Raw genomic sequence first — 21,501 nt, 5'->3', positions numbered from 1 at the left:
CAAATATCAAAATGCATTCCAAGAATCTCCAATGGCCAAGAAGGAACAAGTGTGAGTTTCTCTCAAGAGGTAAAGTTGTCGAAGAGATGATCATGAGAGACTAAATGAGGTCTCTCATATTTAAACATGTCCAATCAAGTCTAATTTTAGCCTAAAGCCCCTCTTAGTTGTCAAATCATGGGTAAAAACTAATTGTGGTTACAAGCCAACCACATAGTCAATGTGAAATCATGAAATTTAACCCACAAGAGGGCCAAAATGTTGACGTCGTCGGTACATGGACCTCTTGGAGACACACATTGAGCTCCCTTGGTGCCAAACTAAGTCAAGACGGCTCCAAAAATCATCCTCTTGGGGTTGGCCCCTAGATATCCATGCAAATCATCATGTGGACCCCAGTTTTGTGTTTAGGGCACAAAATGGGTCGCATGGATCTCCTGGTGTCAAATACCTTGATTTTGCTCCAACATTGAGGACTAAGAGTATGGTGCTAGCGCTCCCATGTGTCTATTGATTTTGGGTAGCATCGGATGTGTTCTAGCTCCAAAATTTTGTGGAGGGGCTAGAACATATGAGATCTCCATGACCCAGAAATCTTTTGGAGAAATTCCACCTGGATGGGGAGTTATTAAAATAATTAGTATTTTTAATGGGTTCCTAAGTCTAAACTTAGGAAAATAAATTTTTTAATGGGTATTAATAAAGATATGGATGAGAAGCTTCTAAGAGACGAGGATCAAGTCCATTTTAATCTTAGCCATTGATTAGAGACTTAATCTCGATCGTTGATTCATCAACAGGAAAAGTATAAGAGAAGACTTGAGAGTCATTTGGAGACACACTAATAGATACTCAGTATCCCAAGGAAAGTCGATTCTCAAAGAGAAGGAGCTTGATTTCAGAGGGAGAGTTGCAGGGTGGAGGAAGAGGAGGGCATCAGCAGTAGTCAGGGACTGGGGAGGAGGTGACGCAGGGGTATTGAGAGACAACACAGTTCAGGAGACGCGGTCCTCACGAAGGCTGACACAAAGGGACGCAGAACCACACAAAGCGACGCAGAAGTGGGAGAAGGGTCTCTAGGGTGTTAGAAAGTTTCTAGGAGAGGGATGAACCTTGCCTCAGGTGCTTTCTCTAAGTAGTGTCTCAGTTTCTCTGTAAAATCATTCCTTGTAAAACGATTGTTGCTGAAGATTAATAAAACCCTCATCTGTTGCACCAGTTTTCCCACATTGGGTTTTTCCAGGGATAATTGTCCAAAAACAACTGTGTTGATGTGATTGGTTCTTATGCTTGTTATTTTCTCTATGTAATTATGTGATAGTTGCAATAGAATTTATCTTAATGTTTGCTGAAGGGATTTCGTAAATAACTTATTGTGAGAAATAAGTAGGTGAAATAAATCAGTTACTACAGTAGAATTTCGGGTTAGAAATTTTCACACGGTATCGGAGCAGAGATCTGGCAACATGAGAGAAGAATCTGCTATGGCTCAGGGGCAAGATGTAGAGGCATCAACTCAAAGGGACTCACACAGATTTCCAGAAGAAAAAAAAGAAGAAATCACGAAGAACATGGATCACGATTATTCTATGTTAGCTCCAGACTGGAAGAAGAAGTTGCTTGCCTAGCAAGTTTTGCCTCCTCTGAGGTTTGGTATATAGATAGTGGAGCTTCCTGGCATATGATAGGAAGACGAGAATGTTTTTCAAATTATCAGGAAGAAAGGATGAATTTTCAGATCATCATGGGAAATAAGGCAAAGTGTACCCCTGTAGGAAGAGTTATTGTAGTCTTTCAAACCAAAACAGGGGAGCGGCTTCGAGCAACCAATGTGCTGCATGTGCCAAGATTGGGGATGAACTTACTTTCTGTATCTCAACTTCAAAACCAGGGCTATGACGTTTTCTTCATTAAGGAGAAAGTATATGTCAAACACCCGAGTTGGAAAAGGAAGGCCCAGATTGGAATCAAAAGTAATAGGCTATATAGATTACAGCTAGAATCTCCAATGGCATTAATCGGCAACAATGGAGATAAAGATTTGAATGAACTATGGCACAAGAGGATGGGACACTTAAACCATGGAGCTCTGAGAATTCTCGGAAAAACAGTATCAAGAGTTACAGAATTAAGTATCGAACGAGATGATGTATGCAGAGAGTGTGCTCTAAGCAAGTATGCCAAAGAAACATTTTCCAAAAGTAACAATAGGGCTCAGAGTGTTATGGGATTGATACACTCAGATACCTGTGGACCCATGTCCACAAAAGCTCTTAGTGGTGCTGAGTACTTCGTCACCTTCATCGATGACCATTCCAGGAAGACTTGGATCTACTTTCTAAAAACCAAGGATGATGTTTTTTATCGATTCAAAGAGTTCATGGCTTTAGTAGAGAATCTGACAGGAAAGAAGATAAAAGTGTTGCGCTCAGACAATGGTGGAGAATACATTGACAAGCACTTCACAAATTTTTGTGCTAGGGAAGGCATCAAAAGAGAGTGGACAACTCCCTACAATCCGGAGCAGAATGGGGTAGCAGAAAGGAAGAACGAGACTATTGTGGAAGAAGCCAAGGCAATGTTGTATGATCAAGATATGCCCAAATTCCTGTGGGCAGAAGCATGCAACACGACAGTTTATGTCCAGAACAGGACTCCTCACAGGGCATTGGGCAAGATTACTCTGGAAAGTGTCTTCACCAGGAAGACACCTGAAGTTAGTCATTTCAGGATATTTGGGAGTTTGGCATACTACCATATACCCGAAGAAAAGAGAAAGAAATTGGATCAAACTGCAGAAAAAGGATATCTTGTGGGATATAGTGAGAATGCTAAGGCATATAGAGTCTATCTTCCAAGGAATAGGAAGGTAGTACTTCAGCGGGATGTAAAGTTCATGGAGGACATAGATTTCAGGGAATCCCGAGAAATGCGTTTTGAGGAGCAGTCAAAAGATGATCCGTTGGTACAACCACTCCGACCAGCAGAAACTAATACCTATAATTCTCCTAAAGACAAAGCTTCAGAACAAGTGGAGTCTCAGGAAGAGGAAGAGTAGATGGATTTACCCACTACCAGTGGAAGAATGAGCCGGGAACTTCGACAGATTCTACGAGATGCAGAGGACTTCGTTGGTGCACCCAGGAATGAGAAAAGGGAGCGAAGACAACCAGACAGATACCAGGCCTTGGTAGCTCAAGTTGGGGAACCCTCTAGTTTTCAAGAAGTCGTTGAGCATCAAGTATGGGTAGGATGCTATGGTGGAGGAATACAATTCTATAATGGTCAATGATGTCTGGGAAGTGGTACCTAGGCCTCAGGATAGGTCAGTGGTAGGTTTAAGATGGATCTACAAAGTCAAATATGCTACAGATGGCAGTGTGGAAAAATACAAAGCCAGGTTTGTGGCTAAGGGGTATGCTCAGAAGGAAGGGATAGACTACGAAGAAACCTTTGCCCCAGTAGCCAGGTATACTTCTATTAGATTTGTGATATCCCTTGCAGCACAGATGGGGTGGGAGATTCACCAGATGGATGTCAAGACGACGTTCTTGAACGGGGTGATAGAAGAAGAAGTATACATTGAACAACCAAAGGGTTTTGAGACATATGAGAATAAATTTGATGTATGCATGTTGAAGAAAACCTTGTATGGGCTTAAGCAAGCACCTAGAGCATGGTACGGTCGAATCGATGGTTACTTGCAGAAGATGGGATTCGTCAAGAGTGATGCAGATCCTAATCTCTACTATCTTGTTGTACATAATGAGCCTCTAATCCTAGTGTTATATGTGGATGATCTTTTCCTGACAGGCTCATCGAGACTCATCAAAGATTGCAAGGAGAACCTAGCCACATAATTCGATATGAAGGATTTGGGCGGATGCATTATTTCCTGGGGTTGGAAGTTTGGCAGCATAAGGGTGAAATCTTCCTTGGACAAGGGAGGTACGCTACAGAGATTTTGAAAAGGTTAAGAATGCAAGACTGTAGACCTATGGCTACTCCAATGATCATCAACTGGAAGAAGATTGATGCATCCGAAGATAAAGAAGTCGATCCCACCTTGTACAAGAAACTCATAGGGCCCCTGATGTATCTGGTCAATACTAGGCCAGACATTTGTTACGTTGTCAATACCTTCAATCAGTGCATGGTGGAACCAAAGAGGGCGCACTAGGCAATAGCCAAGCGTGTTCTCATATATATACGAAGAACATTCGAGCATGGACTAATGTACACTCAAGGCAATGACATCAAGCTGACTGGGTTCACTGATGCAGATTGCGCTGGAAGTTCAGTAGATTGGAAAAGTACCACTGGGTACTGTTTCAACATTGGATCAGGAATGACCTCTTGGTGTAGTAGGAAACATAAATCCGTGGCTCTGAGTTCAGCTAAAGCAGAATATATGGCAGCTAGCACAGCTTCGTGCGAAGCCATATGGCTTAGGAAATTGCTTGTGAATCTATTCAGGAGGAAGATGGAAGCGACCAATATTTTGTGTGATAATCAGAGTTGCATCAAGCTCTCTGAGAATCCAGTATTTCATGATCGGTCGAAGCACATTGATATCAGGTGTCACTTCGTCAAAGACTGTGTCCAATGAGGGGCAGTATAGTTGAGGTGCACTCCTACTGGAGAACAGGTGGCAGACATTCTCACCAAGGCTCTGGGAAGGAAAAGGTTTGTTTATTTCAGGGAGAAGATGGGGATGGTGAAGAATCCATTCCACTAGCAAAAGTGGATAGTATAGATGCAGTGCAACAGTCAGCAGTGGTAGTGCTATGAGTAGCATGATGCAGCATATTCAGAGGGAGTTGCAGTACAAATGTCGCAGTGATAGTTGTAGTGTCATGGGCAGCAGTGCAGGTTGCAGCAACGCAGTAGATGAGGAGCAGTAGACCAAGCATCAAGCAACGCAGAGGACCGATGTCGTGGATTAGTGTGGTGCTTCTATTTGGAAGTACTACTAGAGCGCATTCCTCACTATGAGGGAGTGTTGATTTTGGGTAGCATCGGATGTGCTCTAGCCCAAAATTTTGTGGAGTGGCTAGACCATATGAGATCTCCAAGACCCAGAAATCATTTGGAGAAATTCTGTTATGAAACCAACTCACAAAAAGATAGAAAAGATAGATCAACGCCTTAGAATTCAGCCTCTTCAAGGGGGCAACCTCCTTTACGTTACACAAATGAATGATTCTTTGATGATTCAAATGACAAAACCTCCTTTCTATATATAGGAGTCTAAGGAGTCACAATATAACCCAGCCGACCTAACAATAATAATATAAAGGCACAAAAATAACAATAGAGGGATTCTATGGGGCACAATAATAACAATATGGGGACAATAGGGGCACAACAATATTAATAAGGGATACAACTACAATAGTAATGGGGTAATCACTAGTATTATAGGGACCTAACATGCCCCTCTCCTTCAAAAAAGTGTTGTCCTCAACGCTTAAGTAGTTCTGGATGCTTCTGTATAAAATTCTCATCCTCCCATGTGGAATCTTCAGCGGATAAGTTCTTCCACTTGATGAGATACTCTGAAATTGATCGATTTCGTAGCTGTCGAGTTCTTGTTTCTGTGACTGCTTCCGGTTCCAATATAATTTTTCCTTCCTCGTCAAATTCTAGCAATATTGTTTGAACTGGGAGCTTGTCGCCTATAACCTTCTTTAAACATGAAACATGGAAAACTGGGTGCACTCGAGAAGCTGCAAGAAGCTCCAATTTGTATGCCATAGTACCAATCTTTTGCAATACCTTGTACGGACCATAATACTTTGGTGATAATTTATTATCCTTCTTAGCTTGCTTGGGGGACATTTGTTTATATGGTTGTAGCCATAGGAATACCCAATCACCTACATCAAAACTTCTTTCGCTGCGATGTTGATCTGCCTGTTGTTTCATTCTATTCTGCGCCAACACGAGGTTATCCTTTAAGAGTTGGAGGACTTGTTGTTGATGCTCGATGTGATGTTCCACTGCTTGAACCTTAGAATTTTCTCTTAAATATGATGTGATGGATGGTGGTTGATATCCATAAAGTGCCATAAATTGGATCATTTTTGTTGTTGTATGGAAGGAAGTGTTATACCACTATTCAGCCAGAGGCAACCATTTGACCCATTGTATCTGTTTATCAGATACAAAGCAGCGAAGATATCCTTCCAAACATTTGTTTACTATCTCAGTTTGCCCATCAGATTGAGGATGATAAGATGAGCTATGAATTAACTGAGTACCAAGACAAGAAAATAATTCTGTCCAAAAATTTCCAGTGAAAATGGGATCTCTGTCACTTACAATAATCTTTGGGTTTCCATGTAGCTTTTGAATTGTTTCCATAAATGCAGTAGAAACTGTACTGGCTTTAAATGGATGTGATAATGCACAAAAGTGTGCATACTTGGTAAGTCTGTCAACTACCACCATGATGACACTCTTTCCCTCAGACTTGGGTAAATCTGTGATAAAATCCATTGAAACCTCCTCCCAACGTTGGCTTGGAATGGATAAAGGTTGTAATAGATCCGGGGTCTTAATTGTTTCAACTTTATTTTGTTGGCAAACCAAACATTCCGCCACAAACTTTTGAATATCCGATTTAAGGCCATCCCAAAAAAATTCTTTCTTAACCCTGTGGTAAGTTTTTAAAAATCCTGAGTGCCCTCCTAAGGGAGAAGTGTGCAATTCCATAAGAATCTTTTGTTTGAGTTGGGAATTCTTATAGAGGTATAAGCGATCTTTGTACTATAACGAATCATTTTGCTAGCTAAATGTATCAGATGTACTAGAATCTTGTTGTAACTTTCGAATAAGTGCCCACACTTCTTCATCATTCTTCCATTCCTCCCTTGCTTCGTTTATCCAATCTGGTTGGATAATAGAAATGGCGCACAACAATGCTTCCACATCCTCATCCTTTCTTGAGAGTGCATCTACCACCACATTTTGCTTCCCTTTTTTGTAGATGATTTCAAAGTCATAACCCAACATCTTTGTGACCCACTTTTGTTTCTCTTCAGAGGATAATCTTTGTTCTAAAAAGTATTTAAGGCTATCATGATCCGTTTTTACCTTGAAGTGTCTTCCCATTAGGTAGGGTCGCCATTTCTTAAGTGCATGTAGTATTGCCAACATTTCCTTCTCATAAATAGCTTTGTGTAAAAACTTTCCCTTGATTGGACAACTTTCAAAAGCAATGGGTCTTTCATCTTGCATTAAAACAACACCAATTCCATTTCCTGAAGCATCACATTCCACAATAAAGGTTTTTGTGAATGTTCGGTGCTTGGCACATTGCCTCTTTAAGATGTTCGAAGGCCTTTGTTGCTTCTGGAGTCCATGAAAATGCATCTTTTTTCAATAATGTTGTTAGAGGTGCTGCTATTCTCCCATAATTCTTAACAAACTTGCGATAATACCCTGTCAACCCGAGAAATCCTCGCAGATGCTTTATGGATGTGGGGATTTTCCATTCCTTAATGGCTTTAATTTTGTTAGGGTCTACCTTAACTCCTTCATGAGATACAATATGACCCAGATATTCCACCTCTTGTACTCCAAAGAAACATTTGGATCTTTTTGCATATAATTGTTTCTCCTCCAATAGTTGTAGCACCCTGTCAACATGTTCAACATGATCCTTCCAAGACTTGTTGTAGATTAGTATATCATCAAAAAATACTAACACAAATTTTCTAAGGAAGGGTTTGAAAATGGAATTCATCAAACCTTGAAATGTAAAAGGTGCATTGGTAAGGCCAAAAGGCATGACCAAAAATTCATAATGACCCTCATGAGTTCTAAATGTTGTTTTCGGAATGTCTTCAGTCTTCATTCTGATTTGATGATATCCTGAACGAAGATCCAACTTGGTGAAGTAAATTGATCCATGCAATTCATCCAGTAATTCATCAATGACAGGAATGGGAAACTTATCTTTAATAGTGAGCTTGTTGAGCTCCCTATAATCCGGACACATGCGCCATGATCCATCCTTCTTGTGCACCAATACTACTGGAGCAGAGAAAGAACTTTGACTAGGTTGAATTATACCCGCCTCTAGCATTTCTGCAACCATACGTTCAATTTCACTCTTTTGGACATAGGGATATCTGTACGGCCTGATGTTTGGAGGAACACTTCCTGGAATCAGATGAATAGCATGATCATGATCACGAATAGGTGGGAGACCTTTGGGAGTCTCAAATACCTTGGAATGATTGTCCAAGACTTTTTGGAGATCTGGAGAAATAGATGATTTCGATGTGGAAACATCTAGCGAACATAATTGTGCAATTACACCTCTTTGTTCCTTTTTTAGAAGCTTTGTCATACCATTAGAGCTGATTATCTTTCCTGGTTTCCCTGCAATACCCCTTAATTCAACTTCCTTTCCTTCCGCAGAAAATTTCATGAAAAGTTCTTGAAAATTAAAAGCTATTGTACCCAAGGATTGTAGCCATTGGACTCCTAGTACAACATCAGCACCTCCCATTGGAATGGAAAGCATTGGGCTAATCAATACATATTCTCCCATGGATAGCTTGATATTATGGCACTTTCCAGAGCAATTTATCGTTCCTCCATTTGCAACCATCACTTGACACTCTGGTGCTGGATATAGGAAGCAATTCAATTCTTTTGCTATCTTACAATGAATAAAATTGTGGGTACTTCCTGAATCAATCAACACTATTACCTTTTTCTTCTTGATTTGTCCTTCTATCTTGATGGTTTGAGGAGTGGTAATTCCAGCCAATGCATTACAAGATATGGTCGGATTCATTTCTTCTTTATCTAGGCTTTGTTCCTGGAGTATATCCTCTTCTTTTTACCTTTCTTGCTCCTTTTCTTCTTCCTCTTCACAATCTATGTAAAATAATTTCTTCTCAGCACACTTATGACCTTTAGTGTATTTGCTATCACAACTGTAACAAAGCCCTTTTGCTCTTTTTTCTTCCAATTGTTGTGGTGTCAACCTTATAGGTTGTGGAAGGCTAGGGGCAACAACACTTCCATCTTTATAGTTGTGAGTGGTATGCTTCCTAGTTGCCATAATTTTGCTTTCCATTTTTCTTGCTAACCTGAATGCCTTCTCTAATGAATCAGGTTCCCAAAGGCGAACATCATGTTGGATATTATCCTTTAAAGTCCCTATGAACACATCAATCCTATGCTCCTCTGGAATATTTTTTACCCTTATGTTCAATTTTTGGAACTCCTCAATGTGCTCCATTATTGAACCCTTTTGTTTGAGACTTATCAATTGGCTAAAAAAAGTGTTGCTTTTTGTATCCTCATAATGTGCTGTCAATTCTTCTGTAAAAATTGCCCAAGTGATAGTTTGTTTACGAGAGCAAAGCCATTGATACCATACAAACTGATTTGGTTCCAAATATAAAGTTGCAATACGTACCTTTTGTGTGTTTTGCACATTATTGAGATCGAAAAATTGCTCCATCTGTAATATCCATGTTGCGGGATCCTTGCCATCAAACTTCCTCATATCGATTTTTGGAATATGGTGGGTCTTCGATCCAACATTAGAGTCTATGAAATCATGATTAACATTTCTTTTGTTCTCATCATGAGTTTCCTTTACTACCCTTTCACCATTAGTAAGTATTTCTTGTAGAAAATTTGTCAAATCTGTCTTCAAATTTGCCATGCCTATCTTCAAATCTGTCTTCAAATCTATCTTCAAATCGTCCATCTTAGCTTCCACGTCATTCATCTTAGCTTCTACATCTTTCTTTAAACCATCCATCTTAGATTCTGTTACTTTTTGTGCAAGTGACATTTGTTGCACTTGGTCTCGTAATTTTGATATATCATGTTGCATTTCTTCCTCTTCTTCATAAGTCATGCTAGAGCTTTCAGGTTGCTTACTAGGTGTTTGCATTTTCTTTCCTCGGGGCATCAGTTACCGATAATAATGCTCTACTATGCCCTTTGAATTCCTTCAAAATAATTTTTCAAACCAAGCTTAAGCAAAAATTTAAAAAAATCTACACACCTTTTTTCACTTTGTAGGAGCTCGATATTGCCTCTGATATATCTCTGTAATTTCGGATCATCCAATTCTGAAATTGTGACCTGCAGTAGCCCTCTATGTCCTCTTTCCAATGCCACCAGTCTGATCGAATTTAGATTCTCCAAGGCAAGAGTTATGCACAATCTCCCAAGATGACCTGATTATAGACCTTTTTAGAAGAGAGAACTTGTAGGAAGTGCCATGTGTCACTGTTTCGACCTTAGGATCTGAAAAATATACACAGGAAACTACAGTCCGTCCTCTTTCTATAACTTCTTACAAAATTTCAATCTGATGCTCAAAACAAAAGTTATGACTATTTTCCCCAGGTCACCTGTTTGGAATGTAATTCGAGAGTCTGCAAAAATGCCAACTTCCTCAGATCATATCTCCGCAAATATAGCGCGAAAAGCTCTGAAATTCGGACCTGCGGTTCAGAACGATTTCGGCCCAAATGGGTTTTTTTTTAGCGTCTGAAACGTCGCAAAAAAAAAGTTATAGCGCAAATGCCACGATGACCTGTTTGGAGCAGCGAAACCCTAGAATTCAAAGCTCTGATACCAAATGTTATGAAACCAGCTCACAAAAAGATAGAAAAGATAGATCAACGCCTTAGAATTCAGCCTCTTCGAGGGGGCAACCTCCTTTACATTACACAAATGAATTATTCTTTGATGATTCAAATGACAAAACCTCCTTTCTATATATAGGAGTCTAAGGAGTCACAATATAACCCAGCCGACCTAACAATAATAATATAAAGGCACAAAAATAACAATAGAGGGATTCTATGGGGCACAGTAATAACAATATGGGGACAATAGGGGCACAACAATATTAATAAGGGATACAACTACAATAGTAATGGGGTAATCACTAGTATTATAGGGACCTAACAATTTCCACCCGAATGAAGAGTTATTAAAATAGTTAATATTTTTAATGGGTTCTTGAGTCTAAACTTAGGAAAATAAAAATATTAATGGGTATTAATAAAGATATGGGTGAGAAGCTTCTAAGAGACAAGGATCAACTCTGTTTTAATCTTAGCCATTGATTAGAGACTTAATCTCGATCATTGATTCATCAACAGGAAAAGTATAAGAGAAGACTTGAGAGTCATTTGGAGACACCAACAAATACTCAGTGTCCTAAGGAAAATCGATTCTCAAAGAGAAGGATAACTATTTCAGAGGGAGAGTTGCAGGGTGGAGGAAGAGGAGGGCATTAGCAGCAGTCAGGGACTGAGGAGGAGGTGATGCAGGGGTATTGAGAGATAGCATTGAGGGAAGATGCAGTTTAGGAGACACAATCCTCATGCAGGCTGATGCAGAGGGACGCAAAACCACGCAGAGCGATGAAGAAGTGGGAGAGGGTCTCTAGGGTGTCAGAAAGTTTCCAAGAGAGGATGAACCTTGCCTTAGGTGATTTCTCTAAGTAGTGTCTTAGTTTCTCTGTAAAATCATTCCTTGTAAAACGATTGTTGCTGAAGATTAATAAAACCCTCATTTGTTGCACTGGTTTTCCCACATTGGTTTTTTTGGGGACAATTGTCCAAAAACAACTGTGTTGATGTGATTGGTTCTTGTGCTTGTTATTTTCTCTATGTAATTATGTTATAACTGCAGTAGAATTTATTTTAATGTTTGTTGAAGGGATTTCGTAAATAACTTATTGTGAGAAATAAGTAGGTGAAATAAATTAGTTACTGCAGTAGAATTTCGGGTTAGAAATTTTCATATTCTCAAGGGGTGAGACAACCTCATATGGGCCTCGAATTAGCTGCCAAACCATAAATGCATTACTAAGCCGGTTGGGGCATGCTAGTCCATGTGCATCATCTCATGAATAATATGGGGAAAAGTGTAGACTGCTAGGGTGTTGTAGGTTCCCATTGAGTGGACTGATGCTCTGTAAGCGACAAGAGTCCCATAGGTCTCAATGCTTCACCTGTAGGGTGTCATATGCTCCTCTAGTGGACTTAGGCCCCAGTTAATTTTCCTATCCCATGATGAAAACCACCTACCAATCACACATAATGTCCAGTTCTGCATCTTCACCATTAGGTACAATTAATCATTAGTGCATCTAAGTGAACCAAGCTTGTTAGTCAAGGTCAATTGAGACTTTGTATGGGGCTTCTCTTCCAAATTTGGGTTTTGTTTTAATAATGTTACATCCCTAGGTAGGAGTGGCTAATAGATGATCTTATTAGGTGTTCCCAGCCCCTAAGGGTAAAGACATGTCCCTAATACATCCTTTAGTCAATAGGTGGCATGTGAATGATGATGGAATGTATGGGACACAAGGGTCTCAAGGCCAAATCCATGGGTACTATGAAAATTCCTTGAATGCAATTATTGGAGATTTATCTTCTAATTGTTAGCGGTTTATTTGTCTTCTGAATTATTATTCGACCAATAATGATAAATGCACAGTTGCATTTTTTACAATAAATCGTTACGGAAATATAAAATACGAAACTGAGAAATAGATGCAAACACAAATAAAAATTGACATAGTTATTTTTGGACAATTGTCCCTAGAAAAACCCCGAAGGGAAAACTAGTGCACCAGATGAGAGTTTTATTATTATGCAACAATTTGAGAGAAATTTTACAACTGGTTTCCTAACTGGAAAACCTTTAGAAATCTACTGGAAAAATATCTGGAAGATACCCTTGTCTCCCTTCGCAATCAACTCGACCTCTTCTAGCCTACTCGCACCTCCTCCTGGCCACTCTGATGCAACCTTGAAATACACATTGCTTAGCTGAATAAAATCGTACTGCCTCGGAATTTCCTTCGAGTGAGACATCTAGCCTCCCTCTGCCTGTAGGGCCTTGATTCGGCAACTGGCCATTAAAACAAGTCTCTTCCGGTAACTCGCACAGCTCTATATGACCTCCTCTTCAGATAATTCAACCTCCCTCTTCCCTGTCCCCTAGACACTAGAAATAATGAGGAAATCTTCCTCCGAACCTCTGCTCCCAAATCTTTGTTGCAAACCTTGTTCTAATGCTTTCCCTAGCTTCAATTGTGCCCTTGCTAAATACCTGCAAATGGGTAGACGAACTACTTAAAACTCACTCGATGCCCATTCTCCAAGCCCTCGACTTGCTCTTATTATCTTCTGTTGGGCGACCAACAACTAAGATATAATCCCAATCAATGGATCACATTTGACTTCATCAATAGTAGTCTCTATAGCAAAATCAAATTACCTTAATTAACTAACTTTAATTAACCAACCTCCCTAAGTTAGACTTATGAAATAATTATATTATTGGCTAATTAATTTAATTAAGGTGTTTCTGAGTCTTATCTCACGAAACCTTTTCTGGGTTTTGGAGATCTTGTGTTCCTCAGCCTCTTAGACATCATAGCGACTAGAATACTTGTTTGCTACTACCATAAACTAACACTCCCTCCTAGTGATGAACGTGTTCTCCACTATACCCATTTGTTCTCTGAAGTAGATGAACTTGGCTATCCCTAGAGCCTTCGTGAGTATATTTGCGACATGTTGCTCTATGGGAACATGTTGTAGCCAAACCGATCCACATTGCACACAATCTCAATGAAGTGGTATCGTATGTCAATATGCTTCAACCTATCATAGAACACTGGATTCTCAAAGAGCGTGATGCAACTCTAATTATCGTAGTATATATTGATCGCCTCCATCTTCTAATTGAACAAACTCACTAGCAGCTTCCGAATCCAAATAGCTTCACATGTGGCCATGCTAGCTTCCATGTATTCCAACTCTGCAAAACTTAGTGCCATGGACTTCTGCTTCCTACTGCACCAAGACACAATCCTTGATCCAACACTCAAGCAACACCCTGATGTGATTTTCTGATCCATTGAACTGCCAGCCTAGTTTGCATCCTTATAACCACATAACCTGACACCATCACCTCAAGTATACCTCAGTTGTACTCGACTATGTCGCGTGTTGACCACACTTGTGTTAACAAGTCCAAGAAGCAGAGTACAAAGCAGTATACCCCAGTTGGCATTTGTCTTTCCCACCCATCCGACAAATGGGTTTTGGCTACTTGGGTTAAGTGTGATCCTTACTATTTATGGTAAGTGGTATCTCAGTCAAGCTACAGATGTAGGTGTTCTACTACTGACTCTTGGGGGTCATGTTGGGAAGATCAACATATAATAGGATAAGCTTCATCCTTACCATTTATGGTAAGTGGTATCCCTCTTATTATTTCCAAGCAGTAAGATAGGCGCAATCCTTACCTTATAAGGTAAGTGGCAACCCTCCTATTGTCTGTAGGTTTCCCAGGTCGTAGCATTGGCTTCTCGCTGGTAGAGGTTTCTTGGGTCGTAGCATTGGCTCCCCATTAGCAGAGGTTCTTGGGTCATAGCATTGACTCCTTACTGGCAGAGTTTCCCAGGTCATAGCATTGGATCCCCACTTGCAGAGATTCCCCGGTCGTAGCATTGGCTCCCGTTGGAAGAGATTCCCAAGTAGCAACATTGGCTTCCCCCCAACAGTTATTCCAGGTGGTAGCAGTGGCTTCTCGATGGATAGGGGGTGGTAGTTGAAGCTCCCATATGATTCTTCTTCTTTATATTCGAGAATGTTATAGCAGATAGAGTCGAGCAAAGATGGGACATGATATGATGACAAGATACTTGCAATGATTACATGGTGCAGTTGGAATTTCTCCTTAGCTAAGAGGGAGTGTTAATTTGGTAGCTCAATGACAAATTCTAATCATGGGACTAGATTCCTCTTTCTGAGAGGACCAATTCTGACCTTTGAAGCACTCAATTTGGATAAGGGAAGTGTATTTTTGAAGTGAAGCCCACATGTGCACAAAAGGACAAGTTGGCCCTAAAGGGAAATTAGACAGCGTTGGAATCCTATAAATACAAGTCAATTGACCCTTATTTGGACATCATCATCAAACATCTTTTTCTTCTCTCTTCTTTGGTTTGGTTCGGACATGTTGAAGGTGGCTCGCGGATATTGGTTCGTATAGGTCCAAAATTGCAAGGTTTGGAGCTCGCATGTGTGGATTAGAGTTTGGGTTTCCAGCCGCGGGGTTGACACAATAATGTTTTGGCTATAACCACGTGCATACAGACCTATCCATGTGGCCGGAAAGCTTCAGCCGTACACATGACTCTCCCTTCGTGCAACTGGGACTTAGGGTTTCATTTTTACAGGTGACTACAGTTGACCACAGTTGAATGTAGATTGGGAAAGTTATCTCTAATCAATATTGTTGTTGGGATCATATTTGTGAATATTGTTTGGTGGAATTTTGATGGATACTCTCTGTTGAACATTTTATGACAATATGATAAAAGAAGAATTTCAAAGGGTTTCCCCCTTGTGGGGTTTTTCCTTGGTCTTTAACCAAAATTGTCTCTCTTATTGATTTGTGGATTGTCTCCTACTGTCATTGTATTACTAGTCTATCTTCAGTTACTATTGATTGATGAAAGAATTAATTGCTATTGAAAGATTACTAATTGAAGAATTGAATTAGGCTAAAGTAATTGAAACACCATAGAGCATTGTAAAAATTAACACAACATTTGTATGGCAATGATAGATATGATCAAAGATTGATGCGGTGGCAGAGACAATAACCAATCTTATTATTTTGTCTTCTATTTTCAGGGCGGCAAGGTGGTGCAAGGCAGAGAGTGGAGTCTCTTTTAGGTTGGAGCTTGAGAACACTTTAGGGCATCCGGGTGGTGCTAGGGAAGGTTGGAGCCTGTGTAAGGTGTTGGAGCGCCCTTTCAGTCGGAGCTGATAAATCAGGGCATTGGAGTGTGCTTGCAATTGGAGCTAGTAAATAAGGGTGTTGGAGCGTCCTTTCAATTGGAGCTAATAAATCAGGGTGTTGGAGCCTCCTTCCAGTTGTTGCTGGAGAATCTCGAAAGTTGGAGCTTCCCATTGATGTCATCTTGAAAAGATTTATATTAAAAGTGTTTGATGGTTTTTCTCCCAGAAGGGTTTCGACCTAAAAATCTTTTGTGTACTGACCTTGATGTTGTGCATTGTTGAATGGTGTTGTTAACTATTTATGTTTAATATGATGCTAATGTTAATTAATGCTCTGAAGATTAAAATTAACTAATTGTAAGTGAAATATTGATTAACCCCCATCTCTGTTTTTCCAACAATTATCGATGAATTAAAAAGGAATTATTGTAATATGATGGTAAAGACCCATAGAGTAGTCATTTGGGTCAACAAAGTGGAAGGAATTTTTTAATTGAACCCCCCATTGGTGAGAGACAAAATAATGATGGCCTCCAATATCTTAAAAGAGGAAGCTTATGATTGATTTCTATGGTGAACCTAAAAATGTGACACATGTTCTTTTCATTGGAAACATTTCACAACCACCCTATTAAAAAGGTTCCATGATAGGGAAGAATGACATGTATAATAATGTTTTTCATCTTAAACAGAAGGAAAACATGAATGGCTACTTGCACAAATGGGATTTTCTGGTCACACAACAAAACAAATTCACATATGAACAATTACTAAAAATGTACATCTATTGATTGAAGGATTACATATGTAGTGAGATAAAGTTATGGACCTAAACTAGTTGAGGATGCTAGACATGCAACGAAATTAATTGAACAAAAGAACAAGTTCAACAAGCCATCATTCATTAGAGAAGATGAAAAGTGGAAAAAGGACTCAAAACATCCAGTAGTGAATCAAAGAGAAGGAGAAAAAATATAGTGTGGAAAAAACTGGACACCAAGGCATAGATGCGAAGACATGCCATTACACTCTTATAGAATACTGGGTGGAAGGCAAGTAGAAGTACATAAGCCAAATGATGAAATCACTATAACATGCAATCTAGACTTAGATCATGATGACACATAGTAAAAAACATCACTAGCTTCAATTTCATGTACCTAACTAAATAGAAATGAATACAACAAACTTCAAGGAAAAATAATTAGTCCAAAATACCAATTACAACCATTGATGCAAAATAAATTCCACCACATCTCATAAAGGAGAGGATCCAATCTTTAAGAAAAGAGGAAAGCAACCCTATAGTTCTGCAAACAACAATGATAAGGAAACCACAACCTAAGACTCTAAAGCTTAAAGGAGTCATAATAGATAGAAATGTCACAATACTCATAGATTCTAACTACACTCACAATCGTATAGACATTGTTGGTGCTAAACAACTAAATCTTTTTTGTACATGACCAAGGACCTCATCATGACGGTCGCTAATGGAAAAAGGTCAAAGAAGTAACAAAATATTATAAGATCCAGATACAAGATCTAGAACTATAAATAAAACTCTATACTCTACTTCTTGAAGAAATAGATATAATAATAGGCGTGGAATGGTTGATGCAGTTGGGAAGTTATACTACAAACCTTGAAGAACAATTCATGGAGTTTAATTGGAAAGGAAATGCTATAAATTATATGATGTTGAAGTTTTCACTCTCAAAAAGATGCAACCTCACCAACACTCACAGTGTGAACGAAGTAAAACCCATAAAAATAGATAAACTTCATTTCACCACAGACTCTTTCCCAACTAGAGAAAATCTTGTTTCCTATGTTTTGAGGACAAAGCATTCCTTGAGGGGGCGACAATGTTATGAATACAATAATAAACATAAATAACCATATATTACTTAATGAAATGAAAAGTCAAGGTGCATGTAACCTTTCACCTCATGACCAATCAATGTTATAAGTAAACCATCATGAGGGTTGTTGTACCATCATCATTCTACTCAATTATTTTATCAATCAATATTTTTTATATCTATAAGAATATTTATTTCTTCGCACATACAAACAGGGATTGTTTGTTACATCCCATTTAACAAATGGAATTTAATATTTAAATAGGCATTGTTGGTAACCTCAAATGTGAATTTTAAAATAAACTAAATAATGAAATAGAATATAAAATCAAGTTAAAGCATATGACAATTTACAGCACTAAGATTATTCAAATTCCTAAAGAAAATCTTGAAGTTAATCGATTAAATGATTTTGAATTTCAGAAAAAGCTTAAATTGGAAATTAAGCAAAACTAATTCAAGTAAGCAACTAATGTGTTAATCTAAAGATCTACTTGAATTGAATTAATGAAAACAAGTTAATTAATTAAATTCATCTTTGAAGAGTTTTAACTAGTTTTTAAGAAAAATAAATAAATAAAAATTGGTTGTTGGCTAGAGAGTTTCAAGGATGATTCTTTGGTTCCAAGATGTTGAAGTGGAGTGTTCTCCTCCCTTTGCTATCCTTTGGGGATTTAGTGTTGAACTCAATCACCTCCTAGAGGCATAATTGATGTACTTCAAACTTGAGGTTCCCTCACCTATGTTTTCACAAAAGGGTTAGTTTTAATACAAGTAAGCAAATGGTGGAAACCATCATACTTTTAATACAAGGAAGCAAACCATCAAATATTCTGAAATTGAATTAAACATTGAATTAAAAAATAAAAATAAAATCCTAAATAGAAAATTTACATCAATATGTCAAAATGAATTCAACATAAATAAAAAGATATAGCCTTTGAAAATTTTACTTCAAAATATTAGACTCTCTCCTTGCTAAAACATGTGCTCATGAATCTTACTTGAAAATCAATTGAAATGCAAAGTAAATAAGAAAACTTTATCCGAAATTTTGTTGTTGAGTTATCAATCAATATTCAAGCAAGTGAAATTCATGAGAGAGCCATCCTTTTATAGGAGAAGGAAACCTCTAAACCACCAATTAGAATCCATATTCTCAAAGAATACAATGTGCTCACTACAAGTGGTTTATAAACAAGCTTTGTCCACATGTGAGAGACAGACAAGGTCCAAAAATAATAAAAATAGTGGAGTGCTACCTCAATAATGGTCCACGCATGTGGATGTCAAATGGTCAAAATGAAAAACAATGTAACTTGATCATTTTTTGTACATTTTTCTATGATGACTACATTTTGGAATTCCCACAATGAATCTACATCCAATGGCATTGATCTGGCAGAATTTTGAGCACTCAATCAAAAAAAAATTGCCCCTGAAATTGGTTGTATTGTCTAGAAGTTCTATTAAAATATTACATCATAATGAAGTGATCAAAGCACTTTTTTGAAACTTCTAGAAGCCTAATAATTGAGACCAGTTGTGTTCATATGACCAACTAGTTTTTACATCAAATATTCTTTCATGTATGAACATAATTATACATAAGGTAGACGCCCATCATACATCTTCTAATAAAAGCCTTATACATTGACAAATAATTCTCTAAATAATGTTGGATGTACGCAAAGGTTGATGTGGACCTTTTGGTGATGATTGAGCACTATGTAGTTATCCATGTTAGTTGACAAAATTCCCAATGCATGACCCTAAACCTATGATGACACATGAATCCTCAACTGATTGTTAGGTGTCGACATAGATAAAATAATTCAACACAAATAATCTAAGAAATTGTTACCAATTTACATGAAATAAACCATAAGAAACAACCATACACCTTTTACATGTGTGTGTGGACTAAGACATAAAGTAGTTTATAAGTGATCTTAGTTAGAATATACATCATGGAATAAGGATAACGGGGAAACTTATAGGAGAACTATAAAATTTATTAGATGATGAAATGGGCCTATATCTTACTCAACTAGCCAATTAGACTATGGCTAGGGGTTTGTTTCCTCTTTTTTAATCTGGTCCAACTAGCCAATTAAATTGTGACTAGGAGTCTTCATTTATTGGCCAAATCTTTTCTAAGAGAGAGCCTTATACTACTTCAGTCTGCACACACTTTTGCTTCTTTTCTTTTGATTATTAATTAGTTTTCTAAGTCCTTCTTTGCTTTAGATAGGCACTTCGTTCTTAGGACTTTGAATGTGGGTGGGAACTGTCACCACAAAATCTAGCAGACCTTGGGGAGGGGTACCCTACAAGGATATTGCTAGACCAAGAGAAAATAATGGGGTGATGGCCCAATGTCACCACAACCAAAACCCCCTACTCTTTATGGACTTTCCCCAACGGGAGTTTTGATATGAGGTCACCTATGATTGATATTCTAAGTACAAAGGAATATGATGACCAATAGGCTTCTTAAGGGAAAATATCAACTTAAGTACAAGGTTCCAATCACCAAATGGAGGCAAATCACTTTTCCAAGAGAGGTTGAATTTATGAGGCACAAGACCTAGGGCTTGATTAGTAGGTTGAGTGTTGGGATGACCAAAGGTCGAGGAAAGGAGAGTTTCCAACAATGATTTTCAATAAGACAAAGACACATGAAACCCTCAAATAAGCCCCTAAGTTGAAGCAACCCCGAACTAGGGTTTACCTAGAGCAAACAACTAGGGTATGAAAGTTAATGGATAAAATTGAAGTGGATGCCTACCAAGAGGGTTGATTTTGTTGAAGAATGTAACTAGGTTCGGTCTTCATAAATGTATTTGAGTCATTATGTAATGTACTTGTCAAAAGAATAAGAAAATAATAATTATTATTATTATTATGACTTATTAAAGCATGGATTTCATGCTCGGGTCATCATTATATTTGTCAAAGTCCCCATTGAGGACTTTTAAGATTTATTTTGAGTTAATAGAGTCATTGTACTTTTAAAGAGACCCTTCTTGGGCTTTTGAATCGTGTAAAAAGGTTTAGTATTCACTGAAAAATGAAATATGTTGCCTCCACACCAAGTCGACCTAATGGAGATCAATTTGGCCTAAAGGGCAGCTATTCGACCTCGCCTGGAGCCTATAAAAGGAAGAAGATCAAATTCATTTGGAAGATATCATCTTAAGCTAGTTCGATATCTCTGTAGAAGCCATAAAAAGTGTGAAGTGGATCAAGGAAGCCAAAATGAGTGTGAGTTGGGTCAAGGTCAAAGAGAAGGAAGAAATTGAAGTTTTGGTGCTACTCTCTCTCTTTCGTGCCCTAGTTTGGGAGATCGAAGTCTTCCAAGTGTTGTTGTTGCCAGTTGTTGCCTGATGTCGTAAGTTGTTGCATAGTCGAAGTTGTTGGGGTGGAAGTGATGTTGCAAAGGGGTCGAAGATCTAAAAGGGTTGACTTGGTGTGGAGGGAAGGTTTGGTCTATGTCTAGGCTGAAGAGTCTCAAAGAAAACTATTGAAGGAAGATCATTTTTGATTGGGTTTTCCCCTCGAAGGGGGTTTTACCCTAGCATAGTGCCTACATCTTGTGTCTTGTGTTTTTGTGATCTTCATACACACATAATATGGTAATTGCTTGATGAAAGATAAGATAATAAAGAAGTAAAAGAAGCCAACATAACTAACAAGTAATTATCAAGAAAGAGGAATCAAACCCTAATCTACTTGCATTGATTTCTCAACATGGTATCAGAGCTAAGGTCAAAGAAGATTGAAGATCACATCGTTGGCTTGAAGGAAAT

At 38.4% G+C, this 21,501-nt stretch overlaps 1 protein-coding gene across 5 annotated transcripts in view; it reads left to right on the top strand.

Annotated features, from left to right (window-relative positions):
* LOC149219613 (Sodium Bile acid symporter family) overlaps positions 1–21,501 on the top strand; it is a 524,785-nt gene that overhangs the window by 489,252 nt on the left and 14,032 nt on the right. The window contains exon 14 of one of the 5 annotated variants that reach the window (XM_089384429.1): positions 15,717–16,080. The exons of the other annotated variants lie outside the window; for them this stretch is intronic. Coding sequence (XP_089240555.1) covers positions 15,717–15,758 — 42 coding nt within the window. The 3' untranslated portion in view covers positions 15,759–16,080. Of the gene's footprint in view, positions 1–15,716; positions 16,081–21,501 lie in introns of those variants that run through there. 5 annotated transcript variants of the gene reach the window in all.

This window comes from Pinus tabuliformis, chromosome Q (assembly GCF_031772625.1).
Source record: "Pinus tabuliformis cultivar Carrire ecotype Pingquan chromosome Q, CPIR1, whole genome shotgun sequence".
Classification (NCBI taxonomy): domain Eukaryota; kingdom Viridiplantae; phylum Streptophyta; class Pinopsida; order Pinales; family Pinaceae; genus Pinus; species Pinus tabuliformis.
Note: the sequence above shows the minus strand (reverse complement) of the source record. Positions and strands in the feature narration are given on the sequence as shown.